The sequence below is a fragment of the Protomyctophum parallelum genome (genome assembly GCF_964188405.1).
Source record: "Protomyctophum parallelum genome assembly, chromosome: 4".
Taxonomy (NCBI): domain Eukaryota; kingdom Metazoa; phylum Chordata; class Actinopteri; order Myctophiformes; family Myctophidae; genus Protomyctophum; species Protomyctophum parallelum.
Window position 1 is genome coordinate 54,427,226 of NC_139700.1, and position 19,526 is coordinate 54,446,751.

The 19,526-nt window shown below is 44.0% G+C and overlaps 1 protein-coding gene across 3 annotated transcripts in view; it reads left to right on the forward strand.

The window, feature by feature from the left end:
• Positions 1 to 19,526, forward strand: part of zfc3h1 (zinc finger C3H1-type containing) — a 68,971-nt gene that overhangs the window by 32,961 nt on the left and 16,484 nt on the right. For all 3 annotated transcript variants that reach the window (XM_083762945.1, XM_083762944.1, XM_083762946.1), the window contains exons 19-25: positions 2,735 to 2,836; positions 3,307 to 3,435; positions 4,163 to 4,340; positions 13,320 to 13,506; positions 14,447 to 14,647; positions 14,780 to 15,017; positions 16,579 to 16,684. In XM_083762945.1, coding sequence (XP_083619071.1) covers positions 2,735 to 2,836; positions 3,307 to 3,435; positions 4,163 to 4,340; positions 13,320 to 13,506; positions 14,447 to 14,647; positions 14,780 to 15,017; positions 16,579 to 16,684 — 1,141 coding nt within the window. The remainder of the gene's footprint in view (positions 1 to 2,734; positions 2,837 to 3,306; positions 3,436 to 4,162; positions 4,341 to 13,319; positions 13,507 to 14,446; positions 14,648 to 14,779; positions 15,018 to 16,578; positions 16,685 to 19,526) is intronic.

Genomic DNA, 19,526 nt, shown 5'->3' on the forward strand with positions numbered 1-19,526 from the left:
CTGATATGAAGAAAGGCCTTGTAAGGCTGCTATAGGAAGAAAGGGCGTATACTGTTGTATGATGCGACGGACTGGTGTATAAAAAAAGACGCCCAACGTTTCAAACAGTCTTGCTCCAAACTGCTTTGTTTACTCATCTAGTACTCATCTATCCATTTATAAACTTCTTTTTTTGGTCTTTTTTTACTTTGCTCCTCAATCGCCTTTGGTTGGGAGTTCTACATTTGTAACCTGTTTCTCAATAAACCTTTATTTTACTGGAGTTGTTTTTGATAGAAGGAGAGGTTTTACCTCTTATTACCTATTTCTCCGCTTCATGGTCAGAGATTGAGATTCTTTGGGTACCTACCACCAATGTTCCCCCTAACGTGCGCCCGTGCGCGCGCGCGCACATGGCCAAATGCTCTCGCGCACAACTGAAATCTGTCGCGCACAGACACCGACGCTGGTGTAAAAAAAAGTTTTCTTTAAAAGAAAAAGGTGTTCCCCCCGAGTATCATCTACATTACAGTAATAATACCTATCCCGAGTGGACATTTGCCCACACTTTATTTCTATTTACTTCAGTTTATTTAGATTACACACACAGGCGAGGCGACAGACAGGTCTCCTCCCCTCCTTTTTTGACTCTTTGCTCTCCTCTCCTCTCCTCTCCTCCTGTGTATACTGCGCCCAGTGCGCCGTCTGCGCGGCCTTAGGTGGAGACGTAAGGAGCAGGCAGCACTGCAGTGCAGTCAGTGTGAAACCCCAAGAACCAGATAAGATCGCGTTGCGCCTTGGACCCGTGCGTTGATGGGACATTTAGATTTAAAAGGCGAACGGATGGAAGTGCGGCTGTGCGCAACAAGGAGAGGGGGAATAACGTTAGCTTCGCATTAGCTGGTTAGCTAACGTTGTTATCACTACAGCACAACAAGCCTCCGCAGTCCAGTGTACTTGTGAATGAAACAACATGTGGAAGTTAACATTAATCTCTAGCGGTCTAGTCCCATATGGAACCTCTCTCTGTAATTATCCAATCTGTTAATACAGCGTTCTTCAATCAATCCCTCTGCTAGCTGGCGTAGTAGGGGCTGTTGACGTTCGACAATCTGAGAAACTATAGGAGTTGACACACCAACAAACTCGGTCTTAGTGTGTGTGTGTGTGTGTGTGTGTGTGTGTCCCAATAAAGTTTTTACGGTTTCTCATGCCCCCCAAGTAATGCACAATTAGTAGGCTATCCATATACCAGTCGTTCTCAACCTGTGGGTCTCCACATGATTTGGGGGTGGGGGGAGTTTGATTGATTGATTGAAATATTTATTAACAGTTTGCAGAATTTACAGTACATTTCAAGCACAAACTCAATACAAAGACTGTTAACTGTGAGTGGACGACCCAATTAAGCATTACACTTGTTTACAACAGGGTCCACATTGTTCAATTCATCAAAACATTTAGAGACATACAAATAGACATTTCTATGTAGCTAAAGAACAGAACAGGAATTCATCATATAGGAAGCAAAAAGGGAAAAGATACATATACAGTGAGGGGAAAGGGGCGGGGGGGTGAGGGGAAAGGGGGGACCCCAGATGACAGTGAAGTGACAATTTAAGGACTTTTAAGACTTTTATAATACCTCAAAGGCTCTATAAGAAAAAATACCATTACTGCATCAAAAGTAATCAGCAGCAAACCATGCTATAAAAACTGGTCAAACTGGTGAAAATAGCCGATCTACAAGTTCACAACGAGCTTGTAGATTGGCTATTTTCACAATATTTATCTGTGGAACCATTCTGTTGCTTGTCTGGGTGGGGGGGTCCCCAGTTCAAATATGATTACTTTGGGGGGTCACACTCACAGCCTGAAAAGGTTGAGAACCACTGATAACTGAATATTTCTAAAAATGCTAGCCTACCACCTTGATATAAAATAAAAATGTTGTAACCTTGCGTATACCAAAATCCATTTGGAAAAAATAAAAAAATCACACCTGTGTGAAGTGAGGGGCGCTCACTTCGCATTATGTAACGTTTGGATAGTTGGTGTCAAGGTGACGTAATGTTTGCTCAGTAGTTGCTGATGTCTGCTCAGGAGGTTTGAGTGTTTGCTCAGACCGAAAAAAAATTAGACGTGCTGTAGAAATAACATGTTCAGAAGCCTGGTCTCTAAAATAAATAGACGTGCTGTAGAAATAACATGTTCAGAAGCCTGGTCTCTAAAATAAATAGACGTGCTGTAGAAATAACATGTTCAGAAGCCTGGTCTCTAAAATAAATAGACGTGCTGTAGAAATAACATGTTCAGAAGCGACAAGGTCTCGTAGACTGTTGTTCTTTATTAGGAGACATAGATAGGAATTTTAGATGGTTATACATTACAGGTCTCGGTGCCTCTTTTATGTGATAACTTTAGTACATTATTGGGGTATAGTTTAGAAAAAGGACCCGGCAACCGAGTGAGATTGGCAACCTCACACGAGGGGGACTGGGCGGCGTCGGGGTCAGCCTGGAGACGTGGAGGTTTTCTGTAAGCTGAAGCTCAGGACAGATGTATGATCTCGACGACACTGCAAATGAGGGTGACCTCAATGTCTTAAAATAAATAAAGGTTTGAATGAATGAACTCCGTAGACTAGTGTACAGATGAATGGGTTTGTAGTGAGATACATGGTGCACATATGGATGTTGTTTAACAGTTTTAAGGTTGCAGTCTAAATATCTTGTGTCTTAATCCTGTTTTTTAGAAAAGTATATCAAGAGTCTCTTTGGAGCAAACAAGGACCGCATGGGGATAGACCAGAAGGCAGTCCTCCTCGTCAGCAAAGTCAACGAAAGCAAGAAACATGGTCAGTATACACTATACAGCAGTCATTCTCAAGCCATTTCAATGGACTCCACCTTGACACAGACCCCCATTTGATAGGATTTGTAATGTATCCGAGTATTCAAATGGCACCAAATGGACCTTTTTGGTTCCTATTTCCTAACTATCATTTATCTGGGGACTCCCTGAATTGCCCCTGGGGATCCCAGAACCCCATGTTGAGAGCCAGTGGTTTTCTGATTTGCACGGATCGGTTTTGAATTATATTTTATTTAATTCAAGTGTCAAAGTGTCGCAACAAGTTGTCTCAAGACACTTTACATATAAAGCAGAAAACCAACAAAGATCCACCCACATTATCAACCTGACATGACCGAGTTACAATGACCAAATATGATGAAATGGCACATGACAAGATTATTAATAAACAACTCATCGTGCTCTCTTTATGTGATATTGCCAAATAAAATGTAAATGTGTTTGTTTGGCCAGTCCCTCCCTACACCACATGCAAGGAGCCCAGACTATGGAAGCCCACCCCGTCATGGCAGGCTGGCCCCGGGCCCTCAGAGGACAGCGAGGATGAGAGCACAGCCTTCAGCCTGACTCCCAGGAGATATGGTGAGCGCTGTACAGACACGGCAACTTTGTTTGATCATGTATATGTTCTGTGACTGCACTGTTCTGTGACTGCACTGTTCTGTGACTGCACTGTTCTGTGACTGCACTGTTCTGTGACTGCACTGTTATGTGACTGCACTGTTCTGTGACTGCACTGTTCTGTGACTGCACTGTTATGTGACTGCACTGGTATGTGACTGCACTGTTATGTGACTGCACTGGTATGTGACTGCACTGGTACTTGTATTGGTTTGATGTTGTTTCGACACGGACAGGGGATGGTGTTACAACCACCTGTTGTTTGCCGTTTACAACGCTGACGAAGGCATCTGCCCGTTCAGAATGGGTAGATTACTAGAAGTCGTTTCCTCGTATTTCTAGTTTCTTTAAATAATGTCATGAACATTTGTCCAGTGCATAGCCTACTGCAGGCCTGGTTGACTAGATTTAGAAGACATTTTGAAGGTTTTGCTACCCAAATGATCAATTGTTTTGACAGCTTGTCCTGTCTCCTCGCTGCTAACGTGCCTATTGGACAAGAATGGGTTGGGGAAGGGACTTAGCGAAGGGCTAATTTGACTCCAATGAAATGACAATCATTTCAGAATTCAGAACATCCTGATGATTTTATTCACCAGAGACCAGTGACTAATTAGGGCATATATAAAATATGCAGACAATTTACCATGAAGTCTGATTTCTGTTTTTTTCCCCCTTTTGCTCCCAGGTAAATGCTCCAAGAGAAGCCTGTTGGCCCTGGATGCGTTCGTCTCACCAGGTGACAAGCGTTATTTTGTCAGCGAGACGGACGACATCTCTAATCTGGAGAGCAGTGTGCTGGAGAACCCTCGGGATGCCCAGCTTTGGATCAAACTGGCCTACAAGTACCTCAGTCAGGACCAAACGTAAGTTACCCTAACCCTAACCCTACAAATACCTCAGTCAGGACCAAACGTAAGTTACCCTAACCCTAACCCTACAAGTACCTCAGTCAGGACCAAACGTAAGTTACCCTAACCCTAACCCTACAAATACCTCAGTCAGGACCAAACGTAAGTTACCCTAACCCTAACCCTACAAGTACCTCAGTCAGGACCAAACGTAAGTTACCCTAACCCTAACCCTACAAATACCTCAGTCAGGACCAAACGTAAGTTACCCTAACCCTAACCCTACAAATACCTCAGTCAGGACCAAACGTAAGTTACCCTAACCCTAACCCTACAAATACCTCAGTCAGGACCAAACGTAAGTTACCCTAACCCTAACCCTACAAATACCTCAGTCAGGACCAAACGTAAGTTACCCTAACCCTAACCCTACAAATACCTCAGTCAGGACCAAACGTAAGTTACCCTAACCCTAACCCTACAAATACCTCAGTCAGGACTGTCGTGTAATTTGAATCATATATATATACTTGGTTAGTTATAGTGCAAGCCTTTCTCCCTTCATCCCATTGCAGTGTTGTAACTATTTGCATATCAATTGTCCTACAGGCAGGAAGCCTGTGGCTTCACCCTTTAACTTCAAGATAATTCTTGGGGCGTGATCTTTCATCTGATATTATCTATAGGCCTTCCTGTTTGTTTGATAAGGACAGGAGGCTACAGTTTGTCTAGGGACTGTCACAGTTGGGGGTCTTTTGAGTAGCTGTTTACATACACACACACACACACACACACACACTCTCACACATACACACACACACACACACACACACACACAGGGACAACAGGTTACAACCCACGGCATGAGAGAGAGGTACGGTATAAAGGTTGGGGTTGGAGAGAGGTTGAGGAGACTTGTGAGTTGGGAAGCGGAGGACAGGAGGCAGGACAGGGCTTGACCTGGCCTGGAGGTATACCATGAGAGGATGACTTGAATGCTTGTAACTTGATGTAACTATGGGACATGCCTTGATTGAATAAAAGAAGGACTTTGCCTGGGAAAACGGAGCTCATTTCTCGTTCTTGTACAGTGGGGAAATAAGGTCATAATCTACAAACTCCTGGAAGAAAATATACCACAGATTTTGGCGCCCAACGTGATATTTCGATTCCGTGGTTTACTACGGCACGAACACTGGACCTGCGGAGGATTTTGTGGATTTTCCTTAATTTCTATTTTTTTTTTGGAGTGAGTTCTGCGAACCAAGGACTGGCAAGAATTCGTAAGCTGAGTGTTTGGATGATAGTGTAGGTCAGTACACACTGTGTTAGGGAGTTTAGGGATTGAGCGTGTGTGGTATGAGTGAGCGACTGTGTGTGTATGTGTTTGGTTTGTTTGAGTTTTGTCTGTGAGTCGATGTTCATGTATATGTTAGTGCTGGTAGATCATTGTGAGCTGTGATTGAATGCCAAATAGTTCTCAATCAAGTCTTTTGTTGCTATTTTTTAATTGTGCGGTCTTGGCTGTATACATTGCTGTTGTTCAGTGACTTACACGTTGTTTGGGTGTGATTTGGCATTTATTCATTGTTTCGCGTTTGCTCTCCTGGTTTAGTGGGAGGCCTTCCTTTGTCTCAAGGGCTGAGGGCTGGGGGAGGATTTTATTTTTTACTTGGGTGGTTTAAATTTGGGCTGGTTTTTTGTAAAGCGTTAATTGGTTTCTTTTAGATATTTCTGAAACATGTGAAACAAGTTTCAGAGGGGGGAGTATATAGACAATTACATTGGGGGTTTAGTTCAGGTTTAAAATTAAATTGGCTTTAATTTGGGGTTAAATCTAAATTTTGAGTTTAGTATGAGAATACATTTCACATTTAGGATATTTCATTGATCTTTTGTAAAATTAGATAGGTTAAATTGGATTGTTAAGCCTACAGGTTTATTTTAGTCAAAATGTATAGTCTGCATATAAGTAAATTGACCTTAGGGACGAAACCACTGGCACGGTTGCTTAAATGCAAATGAGATAGTGAGTACATTTGACATGCTGGTGTCAGTCACTGAAGTGATCAAGGGGGGTATTTTCCCTAAATCAGTCTAAAAGAACATAGAGGCATTTCTATATTTCTTTCTTAAATTGCAGACTAAGTATAGTTTGTCTATCTCATTTCTTTATTTTACACTTTCCTGTGTGAACGGGGATAAGAAAGTATTGCATGTTTTGAGTGAGTGAGTGAGTGAGTTTGTTGACTATCTACTCATTCTATGCCAGTATGCAAATGAGTATGCGTGTCTGTGACTGTGTGAGGTGAGGAGACATGCATGCGTGACAGAATGAGTAACAGTTAGTGAGATTAGCTACAATTTAGTAGTTATGGCCACAAAGCGTACTCCAGTGCAAATTGTGCACAAGAAATATCCATCTAAGAATATTCCCAGCATTTCAGGAAAATGGCATAAGCGTTGGCCACCATGGCCAAAAGAGGGCTCTTTCGAGATAGAAGACCTTGAATCTATAAAGGCAGAGGTGTGTAGATATAGAGCAGATGAGACGACAAAAGAGAGAGAAATGAAAAGGAAAGAAGAACTGTCAGTTTTAGACTTGTTTTGTGAGGAGGGTCGAACTCGAAGATTGAAAGAAAAAGTGAAAATGGGTCCTCATATTGTCGCACATAGAGCGAGCCAGAGGCCTACTGTCAGTGAGGAGATGAGCAGGAAATTGTCAGACTCCGCACCATTGTCTGTGTCAGTACTGCCGGAGGAGAAGATTTCCGCTGATTGCAGCACAGACAACCAGAACCAGTGCATTGACATTGTGGGTCACAGCGACAACTCAGCACAGACTGAGGTGGACTTTCTGGAGAACAGTGACATGAGGACATCAAAGCCAGACGACAGCGACACTCAATGCTCTGTTAAGAGGGAGCTGGAGCGGGTACGTTCCCTGAAAGAGGACGTGACCAGTGAATTAAGGACACAGAGACAGTATATGCGTGCTATAGAGACACGTTTGAGTGAAATTCTGATGAGAGAGGCCCATCTGGTCCTCGACTTGATTGACCTGCATGATGAGGCTGCACACAGCTACAGAGAGGGAGGTGAAGACATCTACAGTGAAGCTGCTCGAGAACCGGACAAGCTGAAAAACAGGCAGAGTGGAAGTAAGAGGAAGAGGAAGAGCATTAACAAAAGTGATGAGGACTTTGAACAGGACAGCAGTGATTGTGAGAGGCTTCCCCGCACTCGCACACATTTGAGTCAGAGACGTGTGAGAGACTCCAGGGGGGCTTTGAGCAGGCGCCCATGCAGACCACAGAAGAGGACTGCCAGTCGCGCACTAGGATCGGAGGACGAGGGTGGAGATGGCGCGGAGGAGAGAACACCCGAGGCTTCCCACAAGAGACTGCTCGAGATCAGGGAATGCAAAACACGACAGAAGGCTGACCTGAAGGGATACAAACATAACAAGCCCATCATGGCAGCACTGGTGGCTAGTCTAGAGGAGCTGTCGAGGGAAGAAGAGGAAATCAGTCGGTTTTTGGTCCAATGGGAAAAGGGGCAGGAACTGTCAAAGCAGGGCCGAGAGCGACAAGAGGAGGCGGCACAGGACTGGGAGGAAGCAATCGCTGCCATGTCATTGACCCTAGACCGGAAGATGAGAGACCTGACGGAGGTTCAAGCACGTCAGACCGCATACATGGAGGAGATCATGGAGAAGAGGGCTGAGATGCCCACACCTGACATTGACACAGTTGTCACTCAGCTGCCAGTGATGAGAGGGAAATATATGCCATGGTACCATTCAGACTTGTCATACGTTTTGAAACGTCTGCCACCCCTCGAACAGGGAGCATATCATTGGATTTCGAAGTTTCATGCATTGATGACGGACCCACAGTTGGGAATCAGGGATAATCAGTTGGCTATCGGTGACATGAAAGCGTTGATTGACAAGCTGGAGAATGTGCATGTTCTTAATGATCTCTTGACCAGAGCAGATCTCAGAGAATATATCGACAATGCAGAGAATGACAGTGATCCTTTTGTGGCACACAGAAGTGCATTCTGGCGTGCTCTGAGAGAAGTTTACCCGCTCAAAGTGTACACGGATAGTGTCAACATTGACCCGCTGAGAGCCACAGAGAATCCGAGGGGGTACGTGACCAAAGCGCATCAGATTTGGATGGACGTGACGGGGAATGACGCCCGCGGTCCAGGTTTCGACCGGACACTTGTTAGAGACAAGATATTCCAGGGACTGCCAGGGCCTGTACAGACGAAATTGGAGGAGGTCGTCTCCCTCTCAACACTGCCTTTGGAAACCTACACAAACCATATTGCTCACTGTGTCGACCTGTTCCGGAAAAAACAGGAGTTCCAAAGACTTGAAGATGTTGACCTTGTACGTCAAATGAATGAGAATACAGTGTCACTACAAGCGGAAGTGCTGACAAAGATTCAAGAAGAGAGACTGATTCAACCAGAAGTGGCACATTTGCAGGACAGCGCAGACCAACAAAAAGTGCCGCCATGGAGAGTGAGGGCACCACAACAGCCAGTGTCACCCTATCAGTGGGCTGCACGTGCACCTCAGCAAGGATATATTCCACTGACACGTCACAGTTCAGAAAGCTGGAGGATGAAAGGAGAGTGTCATAACTGTAGGACACATGGTCATTTTGCTGGACAGTGTGATCAGAAACCGCAACGAGAGACTCTAAGAGGCTGCACACTGAGACGCCCCCCCTCTGTGCTATTGACAGCATAGCTTTTGAGCTGTCACCTAGCTGTCATCTGACAACTGACTTTTTCTAGACTCCATCTAAGTGCGCTGAGGAATAGTGGTTATCTATTGTTTCCATGTTGATGTATTGATGTTTGATTTTCATGTACTGTATGTTTCTTCATTCATTTATTCTTGAGATTGAGATTGCAATAGTACAGTCTGATTGACAAATATTGTTTTAGCTCTTGGTTTGTGTTGCTTTCCAGATCATTGGGTCAGATGATGGTTTCTGCAGGGCTATTCATCTGTCCATTATTCTGTGAAAGTTACTCACAAACTAAGGGGGGGAGAGGGGGATATTTATAAGGGAATATTATTCTTATCAAGTCGATATTGGAATCCACTTTCACACAAATATTAATGTCCATACAGGTACAGGGATCAGCCTCTCTTCTCTCCTTTGCACAGCTGGCAGGGGGGGGGGGGAGGGGGGTCAGAGGTGCAAGGGGTGTTATGTGTCTCTGAGTGTATTCAAGTCCTGGCCAGGCCTGTCTGTAAGAGAAAGAATGTTGGGGAACATTTATATATTTGAATTCATTTTTAATCAGTCTGTTTAATTCTATTTACTGTTTTCTTTTAATGTTTTAAGTTTTATTAGGGTCATTATCTAGCAGATGCCAAATAACATAGCTATTGATTTTGTTCATTTTGTTTCGAGTGTTGTGTCAACCTGACTGTGTTTTACCTTCTCAGTATCCAGGGGGGAGGAGGGTACTTATCTTACAAAGGGATTCGGTTTCAGGTTTAATTGAGACATTTTTGGGAATTTGAACATTTGGGGATTGTGGGGAGGAAAACATGTTGAGCCAAATTATGATTCATATTTTAGACTAATAGCCTTGAGGACTATTAGTAGGGGGGAGTGTCGTGTAATTTGAATCATATATATATACTTGGTTAGTTATAGTGCAAGCCTTTCTCCCTTCATCCCATTGCAGTGTTGTAACTATTTGCATATCAATTGTCCTACAGGCAGGAAGCCTGTGGCTTCACCCTTTAACTTCAAGATAATTCTTGGGGCGTGATCTTTCATCTGATATTATCTATAGGCCTTCCTGTTTGTTTGATAAGGACAGGAGGCTACAGTTTGTCTAGGGACTGTCACAGTTGGGGGTCTTTTGAGTAGCTGTTTACATACACACACACACACACACACACACACTCTCACACATACACACACACACACACACACACACACACACACACAGGGACAACAGGTTACAACCCACGGCATGAGAGAGAGGTACGGTATAAAGGTTGGGGTTGGAGAGAGGTTGAGGAGACTTGTGAGTTGGGAAGCGGAGGACAGGAGGCAGGACAGGGCTTGACCTGGCCTGGAGGTATACCATGAGAGGATGACTTGAATGCTTGTAACTTGATGTAACTATGGGACATGCCTTGATTGAATAAAAGAAGGACTTTGCCTGGGAAAACGGAGCTCATTTCTCGTTCTTGTACAGTGGGGAAATAAGGTCATAATCTACAAACTCCTGGAAGAAAATATACCACAGGACCAAACGTAAGTTACAGCTTTGGATCAAACTGGCCTACAAATACCTCAGTCAGGACCAAACGTAAGTTACAGCTTTGGATCAAACTGGCCTACAAGTACCTCAGTCAGGACCAAACGTAAGCTGCAATCATCTGGACCATGTTGTTGTTTTTCCCACTCTGATGGCGCTATTTAATTATTAATATGAAACCAGTTAAACCACTTGGACCTGAGGTGGCCAAAAAATGCCTTCTATTGAATTATTCATTTTTGCTTAATTAGGAAACCATGAAGTTCCTCTTTATGTGATGTTCTGTATCTTCCAGCTCTGCTTCAGAGTGTCTGGATGCAGCCCTGAACACACTGTCTCTGTATTAATGTATCTTCCAGCTCTGCCTCAGAGTGTCTGGATGCAGCCTTGAACACACTGTCTCTGTATTATATCTTCCAGCTCTGCCTCAGAGTAGGGATGCCAACGATTAATCGATTTTCCGATGAATCGTCGTGGTCTCAAAAAAATAATAGCCAAAATATAGGCGAATACGTAAGGCTGCATGATATATCGAAGATGTACCTTCATCAGAGTGGATAATATAAATCAAGTTGAGCAACGCCACTCTTCTCGGCCCCTCTCTCTAACAGACTCAGTTAACGATCACTTGTTAAGTGCCTGCCAGACAGACAATCGGATGAAAATGAAGGCAGTTGTGGAGTAGAGTGTAGACTAGTGAACTGAACGTTTTCTGTTTATATCAAGTACTTTCATACCAGCCCCTTATGAAACTACTTCTCCCCAAATCCAAATGGATTTCATTTTCCATCCTGAATGGCAGTAACTAGCATACAATGAGAACTGAGAAGGTCTCCACAAAGGTTTAACTGATTATAATACTGTAACCATCAAAGCATGGTGCATGTGACCATGGCATGTGCATAATATAAAATATTATACGCAGCCTTGACCACACTGTCAGTCTCTGTATTAACCCATTCTGACCGGGCACCCATTTTGGTGTCGGCATCATGTTATGCTTTAGCTATTTAAAAATAGCAGATCTACAAGCTCATATCGCGCCACCGAGTGGCGCGATACGAGCTTGTAGGTCTGCTATTTTTGAAAAATCGAAGAGCGACTGACATTTTTAGAATCTGATCTCAGGTCAGAATGGGTTCATCAGACCAGTGTGTGTCCGGCGGAAACCTCGTATGAATCTGATCTCAGGTCAGAATGGGTTGATATATCTTCCAGCTCTGCCTCAGAGTGTCTGGACTCAGCCCTGAACACACTGTCTCTGTATTAATGTATCTTCCAGCTCTGCCTCAGAGTGTCTGGACTCAGCCCTGAACACACTGTCTCTGTATTAATGTATCTTCCAGCTCTGCCTCAGAGTGTCTGGACTCAGCCCTGAACACACTGTCTCTGTATTAATGTATCTTCCAGCTCTGCCTCAGAGTGTCTGGACTCAGCCCTGAACACACTGTCTCTGTATTAATGTATCTTCAGCTCTGCCTCAGAGTGTCTGGACTCAGCCCTGAACACACTGTCTCTGTATTAATGTATCTTCCAGCTCTGCCTCAGAGTGTCTGGACTCAGCCCTGAACACACAGTCTCTGTATTAATATATCTTCCAGCTCTGCCTCAGAGTGTCTGGACTCAGCCTTGAACACACTGTCTCTGTATTAATGTATCTTCCAGCTCTGCCTCAGAGTGTCTGGACTCAGCCCTGAACACACTGTCTCTGTATTAATGTATCTTCCAGCTCTGCCTCAGAGTGTCTGGACTCAGCCCTGAACACACTGTCTCTGTATTAATGTATCTTCCAGCTCTGCCTCAGAGTGTCTGGACTCAGCCCTGAACACACTGTCTCTGTATTAATGTATCTTCCAGCTCTGCCTCAGAGTGTCTGGACTCAGCCCTGAACACACTGTCTCTGTATTAATATATCTTCCAGCTCTGCCTCAGAGTGTCTGGACTCAGCCCTGAACACACTGTCTCTGTATTAATGTATCTTCCAGCTCTGCCTCAGAGTGTCTGGACTCAGCCCTGAACACACTGTCTCTGTATTAATGTATCTTCCAGCTCTGCCTCAGAGTGTCTGGACTCAGCCCTGAACACACTGTCTCTGTATTAATATATCTTCCAGCTCTGCCTCAGAGTGTCTGGATTCAGCCTTGAACACACTGTCTCTGTATTAATGTATCTTCCAGCTCTGCCTCAGTGTCTGGACTCAGCCCTGAACACACTGTCTCTGTATTAATGTATCTTCCAGCTCTGCCTCAGAGTGTCTGGATTCAGCCTTGAACACACTGTCTCTGTATTAATGTATCTTCCAGCTCTGCCTCAGTGTCTGGACTCAGCCCTGAACACACTGTCTCTGTATTAATGTATCTTCCAGCTCTGCCTCAGAGTGTCTGGACTCAGCCCTGAACACACTGTCTCTGTATTAATGTATCTTCCAGCTCTGCCTCAGAGTGTCTGGACTCAGCCCTGAACACACTGTCTCTGTATTAATGTATCTTCCAGCTCTGCCTCAGAGTGTCTGGACTCAGCCCTGAACACACTGTCTCTGTATTAATGTATCTTCCAGCTCTGCCTCAGAGTGTCTGGACTCAGCCCTGAACACACTGTCTCTGTATTAATGTATCTTCCAGCTCTGCCTCAGAGTGTCTGGACTCAGCCCTGAACACACTGTCTCTGTATTAATGTATCTTCCAGCTCTGCCTCAGAGTGTCTGGACTCAGCCCTGAACACACTGTCTCGTGCCCTGGAAGACAACTGTAACAACCCTGAGATCTGGTGCCAGTACCTGTCTCTGTTCTCGCAGCGAGGCACCAGGGAGGAGGTGCAGGAGATGTGTGAGATGGCCGTGGAGCACGCCCCCAACTACCAAGTGTGGTGGAACGTAAGGACGTCTGACTAGTGACTTTATTTACACTTAGTTAGAATTTTTGGTCGTAACCCATTCTGAACGGGAACTCATTTTGGTGTTGGCATCGTGTCGTGCTTTAGCTATTTAAAAATAGCAGATCTACAAGCTCATATCGCGCCACCGAGTGGCGCGATACGAGCTTGTAGGTCTGCTATTTTTGAAAAATCGAAGACACTTTTAGAATCTGATCTCAGGTCAGAATGGGTTAATAATGAAACTGTCAGGATGTAATAGACATTTTTAGAATCTGATCTCAGGTCAGAATGGGTTAAGTCTTTTGAATAACATTTCATTTAGTTTTAGTCACCTGAAATGGTTTAGTTTTAGTCTAGTTTTAGTCGACTAAATCTACTTTTGATTTAGTCGACTGAAATGTATTTTGCCCAGGCCTTGATGGCGTCGTAATGGCTGATTTTAGCTGACTTGGTTGCATGCTGAAAATAGCCGATCTACAAGCTCACAGCGGCTATTTTCAGAGCCTTTAAGTTCTACTGGATCTCCCTCCCTAACATTTTACTTTAGTTTTTGACGAAATTGTCAATATATATTTAGTCATCATAGCTTAGTTTTGATTTAGTCTTTATTTAAAAGTTAGTCGACAAACATTTTTCGTCATAGTTTATGTTCGACGAAATCAACACTGGTTGTTAATCTTTATCTGCTCAAATATGCAAATGAGGCAGGGCTGTATGGCTCAGACGAAAAGGTTCAAACTGCTCGGCCCTGAAGAAAAGAATAAATTAAAATCGACAAGCAAGGGAAAATGTATTGCATTTGAACACCCCAGATGGATATGACATTTACTGTATGCTATGTATTACCAGAATCCATAAATTAATACACGGGAGTAATCCCTCTTTAAAATAGTTCCTCGAAACGTTGTCTTTATTCAATCAATCATTTGTTGTTTCAGTATTTGACCCTGGAGAGGTCCTTTGAGGGGAAAGACTACGTGTGCGACCGTCTCCTGCAGTACCTTCTCAGCGAGGCGTCGTCCTCATCGTCGTCGGGCGTCGCTGACAGGGTCTCCTTCCAGCTTCTGGAGGTCCTGCTCCACAGGGTCCACCTCAACCTGTTCACAGGTCGCATGGGGAGCGCCCTGGCCATTCTGCAGGTGAAACCACACACATGGCAGAGCAGGCAGAACCACACTGCGTTTAATTTGGGAGTTTTAATAAAACCACAAAGTCTAAACTTTAACGCGAGACTAGGTCCACACTAACATGGCGTTCTGAATGTTCTCTAGAATGCCTTGAAGTCGGCCAACGAGAGGAGCATGGCGGACCACCTGACCACCAGCGACCGCGCCCTGGTGTGGCTGTCGTACATCCACCTGACGGAGTTCGACCGTCTGCCGGCCAGCCTGTACGACCCGGCCACCTCCAACCCCAGCAGGGTGCTCAGCACGGAGCCCTTCAGGTTACCGTGGCGATCGCAGCAGGACATCAGCACCCCGCCCGACATCCTCATCGCTCTGTTTGAAGGTACGAGTTAACGCCCCGAACGCCCGGGGGTATTTAGGACCATTAAATCAGAGCGCCCAGCGATTTGCAGCTATGGAGCGCATTTCAAGGTACACCAGGCGCCATCTTGGATGTAATCTTTGGTTAGAATGTGACGGATTGATTTAGAATGTCAAACTCAAATACACAGTGGGCCAAAATAAAGAAATTGGTACAAGTCGAGGGCCGGACTGTGTTTCAACACACGGGCCATTTTTGGGGAGAGGGGTAGCTGAAAGTTGACCACAAGTTGATATACTTTCACTGCTGATCAATAGTGAAGAGAAGACGCATGCTTGCGCTTGCGGGCCCTCGATATGTGACAATGCACTCGCAGTGCATTGTGGGACTTGTAGTATTATGGTCGTCCGTGCAATATACCAGAGGGCCAGTTCTAATTAAGCAATATTACACGAGAGGGTGTTGTTTAACGTGGTTATTGCCACGACAGTGATGCGGTCAGGAACGAGACGAAGTCGAGTTCCGCAAGCATCACTGAAGTGGCAATAATCACGTTAAACAACACCCTCGAGTGTAATATTGCTATTCTACAACAGTTACCCTTAAAACAAAGAGAATCGCTGAAAAAATATATTTTTTTAATGACAGATGTAGTCACTACGACCACAAATGTCCAAAGAAACTAGCTAGCCTAGCCACCGAGTTTGCTAGCGCTCTGGGAGAACAGAGCAGCTGAATTCTTTGTTTTGATTAGGTGGTGGTGTGTGCTGGTTAAACCACCGGCTAGAAGGCTGTTTCAACCAATCAGATTGCTTCCTCTTAACGACCTGTTGTAGAATACTAATTAAATATCATCCCGCGGGCCAAAGATAATTCATTCACGGGCCTGATTTGGCCCCCGGGCCTTGAGTTTGACATATATGAAGATCAAGAGTTATTCACCTTTTAAGATTTTCGATCTCATCCACTAAAATGGAGGGGGACCACTTTGGAGGACGTCCCAACCGGAAATGACCGGCATGTGGATCGTTGCACTTGGGTTATGATAGCATTAATGTTTTGTCCTGTGATTCATCTCCGTCCCGATCGCTGAGCGTAACTATTTGATAGGACGGAGGACTCCGTTTATGCCTCTCAGGGTGTTCATATAATCATGTAGTGTTGTAGTTACATAGTTCCATGTTTTCTCCGTCCTCTTTCAGATGCCATCCGTCAGTGTTAATATAATCATGTAGTGTTGTAGTTACATAGTTCCATGTTTTCTCCGTCCTCTTTCAGATGCCATCCGTCAGTGTTAATATAATCATGTAGTGTTGTAGTTACATAGTTCCATGTTTTCTCCGTCCTCTTTCAGATGCCATCCGTCAGTGTTAATATAATCATGTAGTGTTGTAGTTACATAGTTCCATGTTTTCTCCGTCCTCTTTCAGATGCCATCCGTCAGTGTTAATATAATCATGTAGTGTTGTAGTTACATAGTTCCATGTTTTCTCCGTCCTCTTTCAGATGCCATCCGTCAGTGTTAATATAATCATGTAGTGTTGTAGTTACATAGTTCCATGTTTTCTCCGTCCTCTTTCAGATGCCATCCGTCAGTGCACGGATGAGTCTCGGCCTCAGAGTGAACGGACTCTGGCCTGCATGCCTCTTCACTCCAACCTCATCTTCCTGTATAACCTGTTGGAAAGGTGAGCTGGGTGTAGCTGTTAATAATATATATATATATATATATATATATATATTAATATAACCTGTTGGAAAGGTGAGCTGGGTGTAGCTGAGCATCAGTGGTGGAGAAAATGTGTCTTATTGTTTCACTTAACTCATCGATTGCGCAAAACGCTCTAAAGCGTTTTATTAATCTCGAGCGCCGTCTGCGCATCACGCTCTAAAGCGTTTTATTGGTGTTTTTACTGTATACTGTACATCAACTTCTCTGACGCCCGGACAACACATAATGTAACACTGATCACCTCCAGAAAGATCCGCTGTGAGATCCGGGAGTTTAAAGCCCCCCACCTCCTGAAAAGAGGCCTGGTCTAACCACATTCCAGGCATGCCGTATCCATTACGACGTACTGGGGAGGCGGCATCGCCGTCCTGCACACGGCATAGACCAACGCAGATCAGGGGATCTAAAATGGAGCTACCCATTTTCTAGTGTGTGTGAAATTTGTGAATACACTCGATTACCCTTCCCCTCCTGTTTCTACATGGTTTCTCCCGAGGCATCTCTCCATCGCATTACAGTTTCTTCCCCCCCCCCCACTCATTCACACAGATCCACTCGACACAGCCCTCTCTAATTCTTTCCAACGACAACTCACCGGTCTGCCGCCTCATTCTCGGAAATATAAACCCGTATATAAACCAAGAATAATCTCCAACGGTCGATCGCCATTTCACGCACAGGTATACGCGAAACGAATGACGTATTCTCGAAGGACCGCCATAGGAGAAGCAGTATACATCTGACCAACTGTCTTTTTTTCGCCGTCGCGTCAGCCATGTTTGGACAAAGAAGCAGTATACTAGGCTAGCAGATATCACACCGTGGAACCCCCCCCACACTGCGAGTTGCGATCGATCGTTTTGCAGTTTGCAATGCTACTCTCATTCTCGGAAAAAAGATTCTCGGCAGTTGATCACCATAATCGCCATAGCGCCTTCGCCAGCCAATTGCAGTGATAAGGCGTCTGGGACGTAATCGACCCGTTTGTAATGGATAACTAATACAATCCTAAGCTGCGGAAGCCATCGTGTTGTCTGTCATTTTGTCGAAATCACAGCCAGCCTGGCTACGCTTATCGCTCCTGTGGTTCATGTCCAGACATGTCGTGGAACCCCCCCCCCCCACTGCGAGTTGAGTCGCTCCTGTGGTTCATGTCCAGACATGTCAACCTCTCAAGTCACTGTTATGCTATCAAACGATCTGTTGATTTTGTTTACTGAGACAATGATCACATATGTGCATAGAATCATCATCATCATGACGTTATCATGACAGGCAGATATAAACATAAATAAATTATCATATACATACTACACACTGAATGAAAGCCCTAAATGTCTAATTTTAGGAGGAAAACAAATAAAATACACATATCCCATATACTGTTTGTCAATACTAGACTATTGAATCCATTTCATTTATAAAATTCTCTTTTTCAGAGAGAACTTTAGCCCATTCTGACCTGAGATCAGATTCATACGAGGTTTCCACTGGACACACACTGGTCTGATTAGAGAAAGCATGGACCTATAGAACTATTATTCACAAAATAAGGCATATAGCGACATGTACATACTATATACCGTATGAAACAGAAGACTCTCTGCTTTCATAAGAAAAAAACTAATACTGTAATAATAATAAAAATCACACCCATGTGAAGTGAGCAGTGCAATGTTGTGCAACATTGCACTGCTCACTTCACAGGGGTGTGATTTGTATTATTATTACAGTAGAAGTATTTTTCTTATGAAAGCAGAGAGTCTTCTGTTTCATACGGTATATAGTATGTACATGTCGCTATAGGCCTTATTTTGTGAATAATGGTTCTTCAGGTCCATGCATTTTCTGAAATCCTCTCTGGTGGGCGCAAGCTGCATTCAACAGCCAATTACTGACAAACTATACATGGGACCATGTGTATTTGTTTTCCTCCTAAAAGTAGACATTCAGGGCTTTCATTCAGTGTGTAGTATGTATATGATATTATTTGTGTTCATTTTTATATCTGTCTGTCAATGTCTGTCAACTTCAACCTTCCATATCTCTGCTGTTTTTTCAAAAGAGCAGCGTGCAGTGAAAAGCAGGTTTTAGAAAAAGGTCAATATCTCCAGAATGGAAGATGGTAGAATCATATTTTTTTTTTTAAATTGAAGTGGACTAGTTTGGCTTCCTTTTGATTTATGCAATGTGCGATGTGCTATAAGAGGCCCCTCGCTGTGGGCCCCTAAAAAGTTAAAAAGTCCAATGTTAATCGCTTAGCAGAAGCAATCCTGAGTAGAATTTCAAAAGTTAGCAATCAATGTGTTAAAGGGAAACTTTTTGCATTTTTTTTTTTTTGCAATGAATTAATTAATCCCCCACTACAATTGACGTAATTGTTTTATTCCCTATAATCGGGGGCATTCTGAACGGGCACCCATTTTGGTGTCCGCATCATGTTATGCTTTAGCTATTGAAAAATAGCAGACCTACAAGCTCATAGCGCGCCACCGAGTGGCGCGCTACGAGCTTGTAGGTCTGCTATTTTTGAAAAATCGAAGAGCGACTGACATTTCTAGAATCTGATCTCAGGTCAGAATGGGTTAATCAGACCAGTGTGTGTCCAGTGGAAACCTCGTATGAATCTGATCTCAGGTCAGAATGGGTTAAAAAAAAATAGCATGTTTGACTAACGGCCTCTACCTAAAACCGGCTGAAATCCACACGTGCATGGCTGCGCGGTCTTTATGTGCATAGCTGCGTAAAATGTGATATTTGAGGCTTGATTAGAGTTTAATTTGACTTGGATATGAAAA